We start from the raw sequence: 22,100 nt of genomic DNA, 5'->3' as shown, positions 1-22,100 counted from the left end.
TACATGGATGAGTAAGAAATAAAATATGGTGGCAAAAAATAATAATAAAGCAAAATTTAGAGTAGTGGCACAAGAAATTTATGAAGGACTCCAACTAAAACTACTTTAGAGGAGTTGCAAGTAGAAGTGAAACCAAAGTCACCATCAATATTTTACTCAATCATATACAACATGATATGACCAAATATGTAAAAGTGGATTGATATTTATTATAAAAAAATTTGAAAAAAGTATTATCTGCATAAAATATGTACTTACCAAAGAGCAAATTGCAAATATTGTCACTAAGGTCTTCCTCACAAGGTTTTGACAGTTTCCTCCACGAGTTAGATTGATCTATATCTATAATCCAACTCAAAGGAAAGTGTGAAAATTCATTATCTTAGAGAATTGTAACTGATATCGAATAGCAAAAAATCATTATAGAAATCCCAAATGTATGAGATTGTGATTCATATTTAATACCAGAAAATTATTTATTGATTTAATTAATTAATTAGGTGTATATTTTGTAATAAATTAGATGCAGTCAATTACTTGATTTATTTCACTTTTTTGGTAAACTATTGTACTATAAAATGGGAGAGAGTTGTACAATTCTATAATTACAGAAAATTTACATATTTCAATTCTGTTTTCACTAACTATACAATGTCTAAGAATAAGCAATCTAGCAAAAACATTTGAAATTGAGATACTGATGCTCGGAATTTTGGGCTGAGCTCAGATTCCAAACATTGAAATTGCAGATTGTGAACACCAACTAAAGGCTTTCCTGTCACCAAATTCTACACTCTAGTTACCCTGTCAAGCATGCATTGAAGAGGAAGGGAGGAAGCAGAAGATGGCTATTGATGGAAGAAAACTACAACCAACAACTGGCTGTACATAGATTATATCTATATATAGAAGAATTTGCTATATATGCTTCGAACTATTTGTCTATCCTAAGGTTATTACACAGATGACCAAGTTCTGGCCTTGCATCCATCCATGAAGCAAATCTTGTCTCACCTGGGGAAGTGCAGTAGAGATAGGACCTGAATGTGATAAGGAAAAAGTACCGCCTGTAGATGGTCAAGAAATCAATTACACATTGGAGAATAGTGCTTGCTTTCTGTCTCTTAAGAAACATGTAAATCTACTAGTTTTTAGTCTATCTATTTGCATGTAAATGGGCTTTATGGCCAAAAGTCCATGTAATCAGCTCCTTAAAAAACATGAAAGTGAGCAAATCTAAAAAGGTAAAGATCCATAGGCTTCATAAGATGAGACAAAGAGATCAAAACATGAAATCAGACTTCCAATTTTACATATAACACCCATGGCATTTGAACAAATACTTTGCATCAGAAAGGGACATCAGCTCGAAGGGAAAGTTTGTAGCTTCAGTAAATTACGTGACATAATTCCCAAAATCCACATGGCTTTAAAAGTTAGTACCATTATCAACTGAAAACGTAAGAGAACACCATGATGTGCAGTATTCCAAATTATGTCATTAAATAATGAGCATGCTGTACAATTCACGTGATTAACATGTGTGCAATGCATGAGGAAACCACCTCTGAGAGAGTGCAGGACTATATGCAAATGTTAAGACATACTGCACATAAAAAGAAGGAGATCTACAAATCACAATCATTAGTTGAATCATCATCAAGAAAGCCAGGCATTCCTTGCACTAAAAGATTTCAATCTTCCTAACATAACCACAAGGATCTAATGCCACAGAAAATCAAGGAGAAACATTGGGCAGAAGATTTTAGTCATTAGTACTGGTAATATAGAACTGGGGCGAGATTCCATTATCAGCAAGGGAATTTAATTTCTACGATGCACCAAACTAACCTTAAAGCTTTTACACCCATATCCATGAGGTGTGTACGGTCCTCACAATTGCTACTTGCATGCTTTTCAAGTTCCTTACTGTAGTAAAGAATATCATCTCGTAGATGGCCAGCACCTGCACACCTATTAACATATAGGAAAAGATTCAGCACCACCATATAAGATGTGTCAATCACTAGAAGCCTCAAAGAATGTTATTTTTTCCTTCTCCACTCCAGATAAGGGAATATCATTTATCAAAATTTCAATATAATAAAGTGATGCCCTGTCTTAGATTGAAGAAGAACTGAAAAAGAAATACCATTCAATAACAGTGTCAACATCCACTTTGCTCTTTGGACCATGCACAAGAACTCTTGTAAGGTTTAGAATTTCACGATAATCACCCATCTTGAGTGCTTCTTCATCAGAAACTCGAGAAGGCAGGTCACTTTCAGCTGCAGAATATGGATATATATTGACAAATGATTTCGGAATCTCCGGTGTAATTTCTGCTCCCACTTTAAGAGCTAGACAAATAATTGTCATCGCATACGAAACTCCTCCAAACCCAGTGTGTGAGACAAAAAGGTAACTTCCTGCAGAGCTACAGACAAAAGTAACATTGCTTATCCATCAAAATTTCTGCAATGAAGTATAATTTTCAAAAAGGAAGATCACATATAATGCTACCCACTAAATCAAGTATTATTCAGCACTCATATTGAATAAAGGAAAAATTAACATCTTGCCAGAAAATGGAAAAAGGAAACATATTTAAATTTGAGTCAAACACTCAAGAGGTTCAGCACCATTTTTTAAGACATGTTAAGGCTGAAAAAGGACAAAACATATAACTCTGAATATTCAAAATTTTAAACAGTCAAATGTACATAAATCTTGTTTTGGAGGAAACTGATGACCTATGATGTTATTAGCGCGATAATGTTCATGTATAGAAAAGAAAGCGACATGGCCAATCAGGAAGGAATGGCTGAGTTAGATTCAATGGAGGAAACTGCAGTCTGCAGATCAGATTATTCTGTTTTCTTTGGTTCAGTTTTTCTCAGTTCCATATGAATTTTACGGTTATGAGGGTCATGGCAGTTGTAAAAGTCTGTCCAGTAGATAGCGAAAGTTGGCTACTACTAAAAAGAAGCTGCCTGACTTCCTTGAAACAATCTACATAATTTCTTTATAAATGCAAAGTAAATCTGAACAAGATAAGAAAGATTCCTCCTAAGAAAAGTGAGTTTCTTCGAAAAATTCAATGTTTGTTCTCTCTTAAAAGCCCTTAAAGAAACCAAATGGTCTTCTCTTAATGGAACCTTACTGCCATCCAGACCTTCAACTAGAAGTTATGCTAGGGAAACTTAACATGTGGTCAGTCCTCTGGTGTAAATAAATGTTCTCTTTTGGGGAAGGGGAGGTGACTGAAAATGTTGTGCAGCCAAATAAACATTGTGCCAAGTTCACAATTAGCTATTCCTGCTGGTCTACTAACATTTGGACAGAAATGGCGAAAAGGAAATAAATCACTATATAACCTGAGGCACTCAAAACCGGAAGAGAAGTCATTGGACAAAGATATAAGTTAGCAATTACAGTTATCTTTTCCTTTTTCTTGTTAATTCCTAATCAGTAATATTGGAGAGGATAGTACTTACTCATCTTTACAGTATTGGATAGCATCAACATCAGAAGCCAAAGCCTCTCTCTCTCTAGTTAAGGGTATCCTCCTGTATGTTATATTGTAACCCTCATCTTTCAGAGCAGCATATACTTCAGCAGGTGTCTTCACATTATCTGCAAAAATATTTTCCCAGTATCCTATCACACTGGACTGTTTTGATGCCGGGCTATATTCTTCACGGTGTAGAAGCATTCGACCACCTGATTGTTTGACCTCAGATAGTATATCCTCTTTTAGTCGCGCTTCCATGTGTTCCACCTGCATAAGAAGTGTCAAAGAACTTTACTTAACTCAGTATAACTTCCACTAAATGAGGATACATAAAGGATAACCTACCACTGGTCCAGTGATTCCAACATGCTTGAGTGTATCAACAGGTTTATTCAGCTCCCTTAGGACAAACGGAGTGCCATTAATATAAACAACTGCTTCTTCTCTCAGATCAGTTACCACCACTCTCGTAGCAACAGAACCTTCTCCTTTGGGCTTGGCACCTAAATACGCAAGCATCTCCTTTGCACCAGCAATAGTTGGTGTTGCCATGCTATATACAGGAAATTTGTCAACCTGAAACAATTAAATTGCTGCCTAAATGTCGTGCATTTGTATACTTCTTAAGCAACAAGAAATAAGCTTTTCATGGAAATTTGTATGTCTAAATGTGTCTTTGCATGCCTATATTCATGATTTTGCTATCCCAGTACACTAACAGATAGAATTATTCCATTTAACAAATAGAATGCAAGTGTTTGCCTATCATTAAATGATCATGAAAAATCTTGGTACACCATCATGATCAAGGATACACCCTTTGAACTTACCCTATTGGCAGATATAAATATAAGTTCGAATAATGATAAAACATAGGAACCACTTTCGAGCAATTCAGCAAACTATTTAATAAACTGCTTGCAGCTAACAGGGCTAGACAGGCAAATTGCATAAAGCAAAAATCTAACAACCAGCTTTCATCCAACAAAATGAAAATTTTCAGTTAGTGAGGCAGCTTGTAAGACCAGGCACTATAAGGGCTATAAGAACTAGTGCTTTTCATTTTCAAGCATAAAAGTTCTCCAGAAACAAGAAAACTCATCAAAACAATTACATCCTGACAGTTCAAGTTAAATGTCAAGCTGCTTATCAAGACTATAAAAGATCTATTTTGTATATAATTTTCCCATCTTTATTGGATACACAATAATGTCTGAAAGTCATATCTCTGTACTAAAAAGAAAATCTATGAATATCAGATAGGAACAACGTTAGCAATTAAATACACTGAGGAATTATCTCCATTGGTAGTATATAATCTATCACTCCTAGGGTCCATTTGTTTCTGCTTAGCTTCTTAGCTTTAACTTAAACATCACCCTAAACAAATACCACTACTTACCACATCTCTATTCAATTTAAACTAAACTACTTAAATTCCTTTACAAAAAAAAACTTTTTTAAAGTTCAATCACCCAAAACTACCACTCACCACCAAACCAGTCAGCGGCTTCCATCACTGCCACTGATCACCACCAACATCTGGTAACAATTGCAGACAACTTGCTGGAACCCAGTCTTGACCATTGGTGCAGCTTAGCCAATAAACAAGTATTCGTTCATACGTGGTCATAAGTTGTGACCTGAGCTAACTGGGATATCCAACTGGAGATGGTTATAACGACAACCAGTATGAATCTATGACCATAGTAGTCCCATGACTTGCAGAACATTTCCTTTATTTTATTGTTTTTATATATTTATAAAATGTTTATTTAAATATTTAATTATTTTATATTAGAAATATAGAATTAAGTTATCACATTTTATATTTTTATCTGTATACCTTCTTTGGTAATTTAACATTCTGTAACTAAATGGAATCATAAGTAATACCAGCCTAAAACAATTGGTACCTTGTTATCAAAACAACTTTTCTCCTTGCTGAAAAATATCTAACATGTTAGATACTGAAGCCTAGAGAATGATACCTCTAAGAAAAACTACCATCTTTGTTGAGAGTACCTTATATACATGAGGTGCACCATGAATTTGCATGTGGTTGGATGTTCTCTGACCAGGAAAGAAATACATCTTAAGTATAGATCCTTTTCCCAAAACAGAGCCATTACGCTCCTTGACAATTGATTCCATCACTGCATCTCCATGTTGGGATTCATGGGGTGCTCTTAATTCCTCCTGCATTCCAAAATCAAAATTTAGTAATTCAAACCAATCCAAGTAAGAGAATAAACAAAAGGATTTTGTTAGTGAAGTGTTTGGGTCCCATAACCAAAGAAGGGGTGCAGACATACAGGGACGGTGAAAAATCGCCCAGGCCTTAATCTTATGCTCCATTTCATAGCCTGAACCTCAGGTCTTTGATGCAACCAATTCTTGAATGTCATCTTAGATCCACCTTGTCCACAGAACCCATCAAATGCCTCACTTCCAAGATAGGCTGCAAAAGCAATTAAACGGAAGTATCGCTCCAGATACTCAGCACCACGGTTCAGTGCTGCACTCCTCACCCTCGGCTCAACATGTTGCTGGTTGAATACCTTCCTGTACTGCAGGACTGCTTTCCGTATATTCTGTAGTGCAGAGCACCTATCAATAACTGCATCCAGTGCTTCACGGCATTCCGCACCATTTTCAAATAACCTTGTAATCTTCCACAACAACAAGATGTCATCTATGCCAAAAGCACGACCTTGCTCCTTTTCAGTTCTCACTTTTGTGATACTGGAGGTAGATGTGGTGTCACTATCTCTAGTTTCCTCTGGACTTGTGGTGACATTACATCCAGTTTCTTCACCACTTGAGGTACCATCATCCACCTCTTGATGAATTGCATAGTCAAGTAGAACTTTGATAGGTCTCCCATATTCAATACGAAGTTTTACCAGGCAAGCCATTACAGTGCCAGTGGTCGTTCTTCCTATACCCATCTGTGAGCATCAAAATTCAATGAAAAAGAACTTTTAAAAGGAAGACAAAATGACAAAGCAGACAGACAGTTAATGGACATTAATTAACAAAAAAGACAGGAAAAAGAACGAAAGCCTCAACCTGGCAATTGAACACAAAAGCAGTATCCTTGGAAGCAGAAGAGATATTCATCGCCAATGTGTCAAAATCAGAACTTTTGGGAGCCTTACCATCAGTGATTGGCACGCGTGCATATTTAATGGAAAAACCCTCAGCTTCTAAGCATTTAAAAACCTCAAGAGGGGTCTGAACAGAATCAGAATTCACATGTTCCCATGCATCAAATATCTGCCCATCATCTGTTTCATGAATGACCATTATTGCACCCCCATAGCTTTCTGCTTCTCTCAGAATATCTTCTTTTAGACGAGCTTCCATTTTTTCCACTCTTTCACGACCAATCCCCTGAAGAAGGTTATGGAAGTACTTAATATAAAAGACAAAGTCAGACATAACATCATTAAATATCAATTTTCCTCCAGGCGTGGGAGGGAGTCTATTGGTAGAAGAGAAGAACAATTCATACATAATGGACAAAATGCATCATATGCTGTGGCCTTGCCATGTGTATGTCCCAGTTTAGAAGGACTTGTTGAGCTGTTTTCACAACAGGTTAATAGATCTCAAGACCATAGTCCATAACATGCTATTACGCACATTGTGCAGCATGAACATGATGATCCAAAAGCAGGTGGCGAAGTACACATCCACACAATCCCTCTGTGGTTCCAATTAATTTAGTAAAATAAAAAAATAAAATTCTGTTTATGGAACAATGTCTTGACATGATTTTTCTTCTGAAGTATTTCGTGCTGTTTTCTTCATCTGTTTATGGACACACTGTTGCCATGCCTATGCCTCAGTTCATAACCATAAAATGACAAGATTAGATTTCACAAAAGACTCCAGTCTTTCATTTGTTGATTGAAAAAAAAAAAAAAAAGAGATGTGGAAAGGACATAACCTGTCAAATCATGAACAAAATTTCTTCCTTCAAAATGGTAGAACTAATTTATTTCATCAAAAGATGTATACCTGATTTTGTAAAATTTCAAAAATACCCTTGTTTCTCTTTTCAGATTTTCAAACAAGCATCATAATTATTTACGGTATTATAGTTATTTGGCCATTTTGGTGACATTTTTAAAATGGTTTATTATTATAGTTAACGTTTTAAAACTGAAATGGTTGTGCCAAAAAAGTCTAATTCTAATATTTTATTTTCTTATAATACTTTAATTTGATAATTTTTGTTTTAATCAATTTTTCTAATTATGTCTATCATTTACTGAAATTTAATAATTTGATAATTTCTTTTAAAATAAAATTAATTTATTAAATTTGATACTCACCTCAAATCATTTGAATATTAATAAGTTTAAAAAATTGTGGTGTGTCTTAATTTGTCCATGTATATTCCTTGTAAATTTAACTATTAATTAAAATTACTTTTATAATTTAAAATGTTACAATTTTTGTAAACCATCAGAAAAAGCAAGAAAATCAGGCACTAATCATCAAAAGAGTATATTAGTTAGAAATAACACTTACTCCGTCCAAACTCATATACCAAATACATGACATTGTCACTCTGTTTAATCCTATACTTTGTTATTTTGTTATGTCCTAAATGTCCACCAAATGCATCCTAAATTAAGATGGAAAATGAGTATTGTGATATCATGCTGGTGACTAACACGAAGAGTTAACATATCTGATAACATTTTTCTTTTACTTGGTGCAGTATTATATAATTAGGTAAAGGTATTGCTAAGAAAAATTTTAAAATAATAATAATATTAATACTAGTAGTTAATAGTAAATTGAAAAGCTAAAAAAGTAAAGGGGTTAATGAAGCACAGATATTGGAAAAAGAAAACCCAACATGAACAATATAAAATAACAATATCAGGCGAGATGGCACTGCAAATCGTATATGGCCAAATTGACATGGATATTATTTTTCTAAAATATTAAGGAAAAAGAAAATTTACCGTGTACTCTCTCATGTTTTTGAATGGCCTTTCAACTTCACGCAGCACAAATGGTTTTCCATTGATGTAGATAACAGGTTCTTCTCTCATATTGTGCCAAAAAACTGGGCGACCACCCTTAGAGCCACCAATCCTACAAATAACAGAACGTATTCCATCAATGGTTGGATTGGCAACTCCATAGACAGGAAACCCAGGAACTTCTCTGAAATTAGGTGCACCCTCCACTCTTTCTGATAAACTTAAGTTTTGGCAACCAGGACAGTGATCACTCTTTAGAACAGTTTGACTTCCGAGAACCTCTCCATTCCTCAGAGCAGCAACTACACCCACTTCATGAGGGCGGCCATCAGCAGATTCAGCAAGCTTCATCAAAGATGGCTTCAGTGTTACATATCCAAGTGCACCCATTGGGTCTCTCCTGAGCAACCTGCAGAAAGAGTAAACTACATAAATGATCACTTCCTTCAATGTCATCTAATATATCTTTTTGAGTACCAACAAAGATAGTTATCTTCAGAATCAAGTACTCCACACTATTGAAAATCAAGTATTCCACACCATAAAAAATTTCGAATTATGGACAGATATCAATCAATAGTTGAGTAGTTGCAACATGATTTCATAGGATCGTAGTCACAAATTGATAATAAACTCTACCATTTCACACCTCAAATACATGGTTTCGCGTAGAAAGGAAGGCACCAAATATTCTTAATCTGAAATATCCGAAGAGAGGAAAGATACTTATTTTAAGGTTGTCTCTGTAAATATCTAGTAGAAATAATGTGGGACCTGTAGCTTCGGGGATGGAAACCCATTTATTGGAAGAACATATCTAGTAAAGGTCGGAGTGGGGCCTGTAGCTTGGAGGTTTAGAGCATGGGACTGAGAACCATTGTGGTAGGTGTTCAAAATCCCCCTTTGATCACAACTGGCCCCAAAGAGGACCTGTCCCTCTAGGGGTAGGAAAATCATGATTAGGATAGACGATTAAAGGTATGGTGCTTGAGGGTGGGTCTCTTGTTGGTTCTTTTGTGGAATAGAACAACCTTACTTTTCGTTTTATTAGATATAATATTTAATAGTAATTTTTTTAATATAATAAATAGAATTACTATGTTTTGGAACTCAGTTCTATAAGATTTTTCTCTTCCTTCTTCCTCGTTGATAAGAAAAATCACATTAAATTTTGCAGCCAACAAATGCCATAATATACACATCAACTAGTGGAATGCTTCTTCCCAAGAATCATGGAATTCAAAAACAAAGGAAGAAAACACAAACAAGAAAGAGCCAGCCTGTTCCTAGATGGTGGGGAAACCAAAATCATGTGGCTGAACCTGAGTCTAGTTCACCAAGCAATCTGCAATTAAAACAATCTCAATAGGTAATCATCCATATCCGGCAAAGAAAAAAGGCACCATCATAAGGTACCCAACCTTGTTCGTTTTGATAGGAGTACAGCGACCTTCTTGGATTGCTTTACATATCTAAACAAGATAAACTCTTTACAATTGTCCACAGCTTAGTTATGTTTTCTTTTCAAATCAGCAACTTAATTTACGTTGATGTATTTTACTTAGTCAGTGTTCAACCATATAAATTAACATTTTTGCTGATTCAATGTGTTTGACAGATTACTAATCCTGATACCAATACACGTGCAGATGCAATTCACATATTTCTTTCAATATGTTAGACAGTTGTACTAATGAAAATACCAACCATACATTCACAAATAAAATAACTGCATGCGCACATAAATACCTGCGAAGAATGCTGTACAGCTCTGGCCTTGCGCGCATCCAATCAGCAAAACTGCTATTACCAAATGAACTAGGATGGAGGGCTGCTCTCTCTGAATGGATATAGACAGCAAAGCATATAAGGAAGTAATATCTTTCCAAGTACTCCACAAAATATGAGAGTGCTGCCTCCCTTTTCATTTCATCTGGCTGACGCAAAATACTATTCCGGTAAGCTGCAATTGCTTCCCTTAGGTTCTGCAAGCCAATTAAAAAATTAAACATCAATGCTAGCAATGCCAAAACTTAAAAAAATAAATGTTAAATCTTTTTCTCAGAAAAGACGTCTTTATCAATGAGCAAAGCTTTATAAACTCAGTTAAATTTGCATAAAATTAGATCAAGAACACAAAAATTAATCCAAATGAACTAGGAGTCTAAGAGAGCCATACCTGCATCGAGGCACACTTGTCAATCACTTTATCTACTTGTCTTTTGCCTTCAACACCACCCTAAAGGCATGCCTTTAATTAACAGAAAGTCTAAGTAAAGGAAAATGTTCAAACGAGGGCAAGATAAGCTATTAATAAGTACCTCTAAAACTCGAATCAAGCTTCTTATAACTGCATATTCTCCCCTGCGAATTGCCTCCTCAGAGTTTGGCAAATTATCAGCAACAACAGAACCAGAGTCGAAAACTCGGCCAATAGAATTGCTTCTTGGAATACCTGTATTATGCGAACAGATTTATACACAAAATCAGTAATTTATTTCTAAACCATTTGAAACAAAATAAATATGTATGTATATAAGGATAATGACAATAATATACAAATTATACAACGTGAAGATAGCTGGAGCCTCCTGTTGCACACAAGATCAAGCAACTCTTGATCTCTTTGTGGTCCAATTTAACTTGGTTTGATCCCATTTCCTTATGGTTTTGCACTAATCGATGAAAATAAGTGCTACCAACCTCAAAGCTAGATGACCAATACAGATTCAGGTTTTTTAGATATGATTATCATTTCCCAACAAAAGATGGAAGCTCACTTTTTGAAGGTGTTGATGCTTTCTTTGGTTAAACTTGTTGAATCTGTCATTGTTTCTTTGGGTCCTAATCATAGAGTTTGGTCTTTAGAATTTTGTCTATTCTTAGTTGCAAATCTTTCTTTGCTTTTCTAACCCAAAAGCCTAGCATTTAAAATGATGTCTTTGATCAATACTTCCTGAAGGTTTTTGCTCTCTTTGAGGCTAAGGTTTTTGTTTGCACTGCAATCCTTAATAGGTTAATACCAATTGTTTGCTCCAAGTTTGCCAGCTGAATTGTCTTTGCCCCAAAGAAGTTTATTATTTGCTCTCAATGCTAGAGTTTCATAGGCATTTTTTTTCCCCAGTTCTGTTATAAGTTCCTTTATTAATAATCATATATTTTTTGAAAATTAAATAATATTATTTTGACTTACATACCTTATGTTTATAACTCATTTAATACAAAAAACAAAAAGAAAAAAGTGGTTTCATAACCAAATTTTATATATTAACTTGTGATATACAAACTTTTTTTGAAAGAGAAATTTAAGAAATATGAAAAACAATAAAATTTTCCATAAGTTTCTTAATATTTTTTTATAAATTCAAAAGTTATTATTTATGACTCAAACATTTTTACCATTGTTCCCACTATATTAATGGTCTAGCTCCATCTTTTGTATTGGTCTATCTTGTTTATGATCATACCAAATTTATAGAAAACCAATGCTGAATCCTGGTGGAGCTAGTTGTGCTTTTATTTGGTATTTCATTGATCAGCAAAGATTACAGATTTTTGAGTTTGGGATCTCCAGCTCCCTGTCACTTTATTATTGGATGAACCATGCTGCTTCATGGAGGATAGATTTCCTCTAAATGACAAAACTCAAATAGTATGGGGTGGAAGATATCTACCATAAGGAGGGTGATCCTACCACTTCCTCAAAGCAATGAGCTTCAAAAGAAACTGTTTTCTTGACGGAACCAATTGATGATGAAATGCATTCCATTGTTTCAATACTACATGCATTTTGATTTATTTACTATAAGGGTGCAAAATCCAAGGTTGTAAATCGGTCTTTGTAAAGGTTTTGAGTATAAAACCAGACTTGCTACAAAAGGCCGCTACCAAAACTAGGGACCTTATTACTTTCACATCCATGCACTGCCTTGCAAGGAATACTACTATTGCACTCATGATTGCTTTGGCTACTTTACAATATCTCTTTTCATTCATCAAAAGGATCTTACAATTGCTTTTCCTAAAGGTGATCTTAATGAGAAACATGATTGCAACAACCAGAGGATTATTTTCCCAGAAAATGATCAATAAGGTTAACAAATTCATCAAATCGAGTAGACATGAAGAAATGGCACCAGAGGTTCAGAAACATCATGCTTACTGATGATTATGAGAAAATCAATGTTGAAGCTTTGTTTCCTCATGCTAGGTGAGTTTTGGAGTTATCTTGTCCACACATGGGTAGTGTGATATTAGTCGGCACTAACATGGAGTGGTAAAGATCACTAGCAAGTTTTTTCCATAAAGTTCAAAGATCAGGGATGAGTTGATTGCTTTGAATTGAAATTAGAAGGTTGGATGATGGTGTTATCATACTAACTCAATCAACCTACCTTGAGAAAATTCTCAGAAATTATGGAAGTTCTCCAGCTTCTACACTTCACATTAGGGTATAAATTGGTAAACCATAAAGAAACCATTTCACAGCTGAAATGACCTCAATTTATTTGGACTGCTGTGTATTTGATCATTATATCATGCCTCACATAACTTTATGAGGACCAAAAGTCAAATTCACTAATAATTATAGAAATTCACAATTGAGCTGCACCTACTTTCTTAGATATCTTAAAAATATTTTTTTGTTAAAAGATATCTTAAAGGTACTTTCAACTATTGGTTGGACTACAGAAATTTTCCTTGTGTAAGGAAGAATGGTGCAGCTACACGTAATCCATCACTAGTAGATGGAAAAACAATCAATATAAAGTTTCCTTGTGTTATTCCTTGGACCTATATAGCAAACTTGTAGTACACATTCTTCCATACAATCAAACTTTCTAGCTTTGTTCTCTGCTGAAGAGGTATGGGAATATTGTGAAATTTGTGTTTTGATGTCCTATTATAGGATAAAAATATGATAACTGTTACAATTTTCTATGACAATCAAGCTACAATTCAGCAGCATATAATGAGATCTACAATAGAATTTCTGAATCGATAAGCTTGAGGCATGCTTATGAAATTAAGGAAAACTTTAGTATATCTTCTATCTAAGGGTCTCAAACAAGATTTAATTTTATTGACAGCAAAGGAGAGGGACTCAGTAAGCTAGGTTGCATTTAGCAGAATCCTAAACTATTGAAGTTTATAGTTCACTCGGCATTAGCTAGTTCAACAAAAATGCTCTTTGTTTGAAATGATAGTTAAATCCATCTTTTATGATATTCTTTCTCCTGTTTCAAATAGATGACTTCCTAGTGTTTTGAGGATGAGATTATTCTATTAATAACCCTATGAACTTGAATGGTTATGTGTGACAGGGCACACTCTCAATAGACCTAAGACTTGAAGCTAGAAACATCAAATGAGATTAGAAGACAGCACTAAGTAAAAACTTGGAACTGAGCACAGATAAATAAAAGAGCTTGCTGTATATGGACAGAGACCTCTAAATGGAATGTGCTTTCATGTGACAGTCTTGTTTTTAGCATGAATTTTGAGTTCTCATCCACTTAGAATAAAGTATGATTTACAAGTTCCCAGATTATCCCCTTGGAGCTAGATTATTGAAGTTCAGGGTTGCCAAATTAGTTCAGAAACTATGGTGGGTTTGCACTGTGTAAAGGTACTTGTACAAATGCAAATGACTTCCTAGATGCTGAACCTACCACCAGGATGGATAATTTAAACCAAGTGGCAAATTATTTGAAAATGATCTGATTTATGTAAAATTCATTTTAATTACTGATTATTCTGTCTGCGGTCATATACAGATTTATAGAATTATAATAACAGCATTATGCATATTGATATTATCTAGGTACATGTATGACTGAAAAAAGTTCAGCCTATAGGTCTATGCCTCCTACATGTAACACTAAATCTAGTCACCACTCATATGCATGAATTCAACTAGTGGCTCACCTATAAGTATGTGAGAAGTTTTTAGAAAAATGATAAGAAATCTAGCAGTCCAAGTAGAGATTCCTTGCTTTTTAGGTTTTCAAACTTTTTGTTATTTAATCTAGAACAAGAAGAAAAGTGAATGTGTAGGAACCTAGGACACGGGTTATTGCTGATCTGGAGCAAATTTCTCCACTCTCTTGGTGGGTCATCTATCAAGACCATTGATTACTTATTGTAATGTATGCACAAAAGAACATGATTTACCTCTTAGAAAAGAAATACATTTTTCATTACTTAGAATAAATATTCATTTATATAAGATTTCATGAAGCACTCTACAAAGATGAAAATTTGGAAAACAAAATATTCAATCCAAGCAACTCATTTCTCAAGCAAGTCTTCTTAAAGTTGATAATGGTGAAAAGCACATTCAAAACCCAGAAATAATGAAAATTAGCACTTTTGAACAACAAAATTTGACAAGAGAAAGTAATCATGCTACCTGAAGCACCAATCCGGTCAAGATAAACCAAAGTTGCAATCACCATCCCCGTTGTAGTTCGTCCACGTCCCATTTGACAATTAAAAATTATCTCAGTATTTATGTCAGCTTGAGAAATTTTCTGAACCTGAAAAGGTAAAGAAGTGCAGATAAAATCAATATCAAAAGTATTATCACCCAAAAGTTCAAATGCAAAGACTATTGATGTGCTAACCTTGGCCCAAATATCCTAACTATCAACAAATTGATGAGAAGGAGAAATATTATGGTGAACGGTTTTTTTCTGTGCAAAAGGGATACGGAGTCCTATAATCACGTCCTACTTGGTGTATGTTCGCGTATAAATTATGAATTATGACTTACAGGTTACCGGGGATTAGTTAGGTGAATGTTGGTTTGATAAGGGATAAGATTTGGGTTTGAAAGGGTATTAGTGGTCGGAAGAGACATGTAGGTCTCATTCCCCTTACTATATTTTGAGTGGTGTGAAAAGAGAGAAATAGGAGAGCCTTTGAGAGGGTGGATCATGATTTTGATAGGCTTAGAGATAGATGGTTTCAAACTCTTGATTTTTTAGTTATACATCATCCTCTTTATTTAATGGACCTTATTGATATCCTAATTTACATGTAAATATTTGCGGACATGAGTTAGCACCCCCGTAGTGCTTGTAAACTAATAAATTATATCATACTTTTTATTTAAAAATAATAATAATAAAATGATCATCAGTATCTCACTCAACCCTGTACAACATGATAGACTAAGCATGTGGATGACATTTTATTAAAAATATAGAAAAAGGTATTATCTGCATGATTAATATGCCTACAAAAGATCATATCACAGACATCCTCACCAAAGGTCTTCTTTGACAGAATTTTGACAGTTTTTTTGCAAGTTGTATACGATCGATATCTACAATCCAATTTGGGGGGGAAGTGTGGAAATCTCATATGTTAAAGGATTATGATTGATATTTAATGACAAAAATTTTTGTGAAAATCCCGGATACAATGGGATTGTGATTGACATTTAGTAGCAGAAAATAAGTGATTGATTTCACAGTGTATATTTTGTAATTAACTAAGTGTCATTGATTGCTTGATTTGTTTATTTTTTAGTATATCATTGTACTTTAAAATGGAAGAGAGCCGCACGACTCTGCAATAAGAGAAAAAATAAAGATTTCAATTCTTATTTTTAAAGATCCATGTTTCTCAGGATATTTTCTACCTAAGAACACAATGGTAGAGAGTGGGTAAGAAGAGAGAGGTTTGGGAAGATGCTTTTGACGAATAAGTATTTTCCGCTGATTCAGCACTTAATATCATACTCACCAAAATATCAAAATCCAGCTCCTTTGGTGATTTTTCATCGGTTATAGGTACACGTTCATAATCAACAAGGTAACCTTCCAATTGCAGTTCTTCATAAACCTATACCTCAAACCAAAAAGAGAAGAGATAAAGATAATCAATTGAAAATTGATGGCTTAATGATGCTTATCAGAAATAAGAAAATGATTCCTATACCTCAAGTGGCGTCTTCAAAGAATCACAAGATACTGGTTCCCATTGGTCCACCATCTGACCATCTGGCAGTTCATCAGTGACAAGGATCTTATTTCCATATCTGCTATGTCAATTATGCAAATAAAATTCGCTATCATGCAAAAAAAGTCGTGAATGGTAAAACCAATTTGGAATATTTCTAGGTCCTAGAGAAATATGCCAGCATGCAACCAGAGGAAATACCTTGCAGCCTCTATAAGAATATCTTCTTTCAGTCGACCTTCCATCTGTTCAACCCGAGCCCGATTGATTCCCTAATCAAGACAAAAGATTGAAATTTCAAAACAAATTATAATACTGGTCATTGTCGACCTATGTTGAATGCATATGTATACATGTGTCTGCACACATGACATGCATACATTACATATGTTGAATCCACTGAATCATCCTTAAAATTGAATTTTGATGAGAGGCCCATAATGACAAGAAAATTGTTTTAGACGAACAGCTATATGCTCCATAAACAAACTCCCGAACATATGCATTCATAGTGAAAAGATATAGTGTCATATTTCAGCAATAAGATACAAATACTAAGATGACCAGTTTCTTAACTAGAAGATTTCCTGTATCAACAAAGAGTATTAGAGCAAGAAAACAGAGATAACATCAAGAAGTCAACAAATGAATGTGATGAAGTTTGCTACCGTGTATTCAAGGTTGGAGAAGGGCCTCTCCACATCACGCAAAACAAATGGACGTCCATTGATGTATACCACCTGTTTCAAGCATGAAGAGGTAATATATAAACTGGAAAATCCAAGTAGTTGTGCATAAAATTGTCAAATACAAGTTATCATGTGTAGTTATTATGCATAAATTTTGTAGTTATTATGCATAAATTTTGATCTTATTTCCCATTAAAACATATTCATAACAGTTGATAACTTATTACTATAGTATTTATTGTCATACTGGAGAAATAGCAAATGCGAATTTATGGAAACTAGAGCATAAAACCTAAGACTAGAAAACTAACCACATAAAAAAATGTTCTTTTATTCTCCAACAATCCCCTCAAGCTGGAGATTACATAAGCTCAAAGCTTGTTACAAATAAAATAAAGCAAATAAATCTCTTAAAAGAAACTATAGTACAACAGAAATAATTACAGCAACTTGTATCTTGATGACTTCCATGAACCACTATTCATAACAAGCTCAACAGGGTGAATGAACAAAGAATCGAAAAACAATTGAATGAACAATGACAATGACAAGCTCAACTAAGGTTCAACTTGCAATTAAACCATCAATGGAACACCATAATATAATAACGATGACCTTAAGGAATGATCAACCTTCACTTGAAAAACAAGGTGAGTGATCAAAGAATTGAACGGGTCCAGACATGGGTTCAAAAGGCCGAGTAGATCACACAAAGAGAAGCATGAAGAAGAGATTACTATGCCAATTGGTCCAATCACAAGATTTTAAGCCAAGAAACTAAAACATACATTTTAAGACTTAGTACAAAGATAGATACAACAAAAACTTAGCGCATGTGGACTGTTTAAAGAATCAAATGAGACAAAGAAAATCATTAATTTTGTCCAAGTGTGTAATTTAGAATGAATGTTTATGATCATTTTGGTCATTTTCTAGATAATTAAATTTTGTTTATGTTTTCTTAGGTCATTTAATACCATGTTTCCCTATGTCATTTAATATTATATTTCCGTAGATTATTTAATATCATCTTTTCCTATGTTATTTAGTACTATAGTTTCCTAAATCATTTAATACCATGTTTTACCAAGGTCATTAAATATAATGTTCCCCTAAATTATTGAATACCATGTTTCCCTAGAACATTTAGTACTATATTTTCCTAGGTTATTTTCTAGATAATGAAATTTTATTCATATTTTCCTATATCATCTAATTATGAACTGTTGGTAGAATCCAAATGTTTTAAAATATAAATATCTCCCTTTCAATGTAATATGATAGACTTTGATTATTGAATGAATTTCATTATCTTTGGTAGAACTTTGACAAGTGAGAATTCTTATTCTTCTTGTTACATCAAGAATTGAATTAACTTATTAAGTTATCTTGTAGCGTTTATTCATTCTTGTTTCTTTCATCCCAATCACTCAAGTTCTCAATTGCAAGTTAATTGTGAGTTTGGTAGAAATAATTTGTTTAAAGTTCTAAGTTATCTATGCTAAATATATATGTGGGGTTCTACATGTAATCTTTGATCCTCAGATTCCATATAATGAACAATGGAATGAACAATGACAAGCTCCATTAAGGTTCAACTTATAGTTAAACCATTGAAACACACAAAGAACAATGATGACCTTAACGAATGATCAACCTTCAGTTGAAAAACAACCACAAACTTCAATTTCCCATCAAGTTCAATGAATAATAAGCAAATTCTCACAAACTAACTTGTCATGAACTTTTTTTGGGGCCCACTAGCCCTGGCTCCGAGGAAGTAGAAAACTTATGACAAACATCTTTTAGAGGCAACTAGGCTTTACTCGAGTAACAAGCTCTAAGGCTCATAAATATAACCAACTTTTTTGTTTTGGCAAAATAATCCAGTACGGTTTTTTGGACAATTGCTCTTATTCCTTTGAGCAAGAAAAGGTCCATGTTTATTGGAGAAATTAATACGTGGTACTGCAAAAGCATGGTGTGCCCATAAACCACGAATCCTCGTAAACGAACTAGCCTCTGGTACCATGCTATTAAACTATTATAGCGCGTATTGCCATTACCATTGTTATTTATAGTACATGGATATTTACGTGGATTCAAGGCTGTGGAAAGAAAGGAAATTTAAGGATAGAAAACGGACTAGATAGGGACATGGAAGTTTAAGGATACAAAACGGACTAGATAGGGACATGGAAGCATTCTATTATTCTGTAACAACAAATATCAACACAAGACCACTATTTTGCCATTCAAAATTTCCACAAAACAACTAATTAACAGTTAATTATATAAAATAGGAGAATTATTTTCATAGATCGTAAATTGCCATCCAGGTTTCATGTGGGATTCTAACAACATATGATATTAAACTCTTTGTTGTTCGCACGCTCACAATTAAATAATAAAAATAATCACATGTTTCATACCAAATTGCATGGGTGATATGCTCCTATATATAAAATGCAGAAAGAATATTATCGTGGTATAAAGAATTTCATCTTTGACTTATAGCAAGTCAAAGAACATCATGTCATCAGCACTGACACCAGCAGTAACTATATCAGTTATATCACATAGACATTCCAAGTTAACTGTCAGGGACCACAGAATAGACGAATAGTTTATTTAGAAGGGACTCTCAGGATAGAAATGAATGGAACATCCACAGAGGTAATGCTACCTCAATTGGGTGGGTATGTCAAGCAAATGAAATTAGGAGATATAATTTACACATCATCTAAGCCCATTTAGTTTTCTTCTTAAATCAGCAGGATAAGGGTAAGAAGAATATAGCACCAATGCATTTTGAAAAACATGACTAGTTATTAAGTTTTCTTTTCTCTCTTTCCTATAAATCAATCTTTGTCTGCCAAAAGATCCAAGCAAGACAAACATGATTGCAAGATTAGTATCTTTTCTTTTCTCAAAGTTCAAGGTCTAATATCTTCATCCCATTAAAAGAAAATTCTAAAAAAAGATGTTATATATGGTCCAACAGAGTTAAACAAGTGATCTATCTGTGTTCTTGGAAGGCTGCCAGGGACTTCATGTCCTTTATTAAGGCAACATATTTGAAGCAAACATGAAATGGGTGGCCAAAAGCCACATAATGAATTATTCTAGACAACAAGAGATGAAGAGGCCATATAACTTGAGCCAGGAATCACAACCCTCAAATCCCAATATCTAGAATCTAATAATTGCAACGTGAAATTGGGAGCATGAATCTTCTAGGCAAGCAGGAATAAATGCATATAGGCAAATTAGTTTAACATCCCACATCCTAGGTGTTACAGAGAAAAGTGTAGCATATATTTGTGGCCCAAAAACCTCGAAAACAGCAACAATTAGCACTTTTGAGTGACAAGATGAGCCTGTGGTGAATTTGTAATTTTATAATTAGAAATTGAGTAATTAATACTGCCCAAATTTCAACTGTCAAAGCCAACTACCATTCCTATAAGCCGTTTGTTGTTTATCTAAAATTACCAACACTGTGTTTCCTTTTTTTAGATCTTCTAAAATGTCCTTAAACAATCCCATAAACAATTGTAAACTTGATCTCAGTTCATTACAATATAATGCAAAGAGCATTCTCCATGGCACAAATATACACAAATAAACATATGATACTTTAAATGCATTTGTTTTTTCTTAATTGTGCAAAAGCCAAGCATTAACTATATGAGAGCTTAAGAAGTTGCAAGGAGACAAATATCTTACCGGTTCCTCACGGAGATTAATCCAAAGAACTTGGGTTCGTTTCCCATCTTTTTGAGCCCCAATGTGCTTCAGTACGTTATGAATTCCAACCACTGTTGGAATAGCCACACCGTGGACACGCAATGAGTCAGCCTATTGAAGCAACCACAGAAGGGAAACAAATAAGAAGAGGATTGCTGACACAAAAAATCAGTGAAGTCAATGTTGTATTCACTGATAAGTAGAAACAGAGTAAGATAAATCACATATGCTAACATCATATCTTTCACTTGCATTTCGCTATTCAGTAGTTCAAACCAACAATTGGTTTGGAAATGCACTGCAAGAGGTATCGTCGATTATAAATACAAGAAATGAGAATTAGACAGAAAAAAACAATTGAGAAACTGTCGTTTAACCCGAGTCACAAGCTAAATGCAAGGCACAGATTTGAGTTAAGTTTGGGCGAGCAAGAAATTTCAAATCAGAGAAAAAACATTTGATCAATACACACGAAAAGAGGAAAACGACGAGGAAGGAGAGGAAGAAAGAAAAGAACCTGGCGGTAATTGGGAGCCCCATCGATGTGAGGAAACAAGCGCTTGTTTTGACAGCCAGGGAAATGGTCGCTCTTGAGAATAGTCTTTTTACCCAGCACTGATCCACCTCTCATCTTCATCACCTGCTCTGGCTCCTTTGGTATCGACATGGATCATTTAATCTCTCTCTCTCTCTCTCTCTCTCTCTCTGACCGGAACACTTAACTTTACTCTTTACGCACAAAATTCAGAATACTTTCCGCCCAAGGAGTTGAAGAATCCAATTACTTCTCTAATTTCCCATAATTATTTGCAAATGACTCTTGTTAAAACCTCTCTCTAGTTATTTTAGGGGATATTCGCCAGTCCAAAATGCCGCAAGTCCAATGGTTTTATCCCACAAGAATGCATGAATTCTGTAGTACTAAAAACCAGTACAAGGGAAAGAAATTCCACTAGCGCTCACAGGAAGAGAACAAATACCAAAGTAGGAAAAGAAATTTCCGGTGTAGCAGAAAGGAAATGGACCAAACAGAAGAACAAATACAAAGAAGGAAAAAGAAAAGCTGACCAGCAAACAAACAAGGGTGAGGAGGGTATTTATTGGGTGTTGAGGGAGAGGGATTTGCTCAACACTGGTAATTAATTTATACTTTGGGGAAGTAATTAAATGCCA

General features: G+C 34.5%; 1 protein-coding gene across 1 annotated transcript; it reads right to left on the bottom strand.

The window, feature by feature from the left end:
* Positions 1 to 524: 524 nt before the first annotated feature.
* On the bottom strand, positions 525 to 22,046 carry LOC110814134 (metal ion-binding protein). The gene is made up of 19 exons (XM_088219493.1): positions 21,445 to 22,046; positions 20,907 to 21,038; positions 17,157 to 17,228; positions 16,690 to 16,760; positions 16,468 to 16,567; positions 16,273 to 16,371; positions 14,933 to 15,059; positions 10,842 to 10,975; positions 10,700 to 10,759; positions 10,270 to 10,505; positions 8,500 to 8,929; positions 6,587 to 6,910; positions 5,830 to 6,465; positions 5,540 to 5,713; positions 3,860 to 4,090; positions 3,498 to 3,781; positions 2,153 to 2,437; positions 1,852 to 1,974; positions 525 to 1,067 (listed from the first exon to the last, which is right to left on the bottom strand). The coding sequence occupies exons 1-19, from the start codon at positions 21,592 to 21,594 to the stop codon at positions 935 to 937; spliced, it is 3,801 nt and encodes a 1,266-aa protein (XP_088075619.1). The 5' UTR covers positions 21,595 to 22,046; the 3' UTR covers positions 525 to 934.
* Between the last annotated feature and the right edge of the window lie 54 nt (positions 22,047 to 22,100).

This window comes from Carica papaya, chromosome 5 (genome assembly GCF_054855325.1).
Source record: "Carica papaya isolate Zhongbai chromosome 5, ASM5485532v1, whole genome shotgun sequence".
Taxonomy (NCBI): domain Eukaryota; kingdom Viridiplantae; phylum Streptophyta; class Magnoliopsida; order Brassicales; family Caricaceae; genus Carica; species Carica papaya.
The sequence above is the reverse complement of the archived record's forward strand: the minus strand, read 5'-3'. Positions and strand labels throughout refer to the sequence as shown.

Coding starts and splice junctions, on each gene's coding strand:
- LOC110814134 (XM_088219493.1), bottom strand. CDS start 21,594: ATGTCGATACCAAAGGAGCCAGAGCAGGTGATGAAGATGAGAGGTGGA. Junction 10,506..10,699: donor ACAAGTGTGCCTCGATGCAG/GTATGGCTCTCT, acceptor ATTGGCTTGCAG/AACCTAAGGGAAGCAATTGC. Junction 8,930..10,269: donor CTGTACAGCATTCTTCGCAG/GTATTTATGTGC, acceptor CTCTTTCTGCAG/GTTGCTCAGGAGAGACCCAA.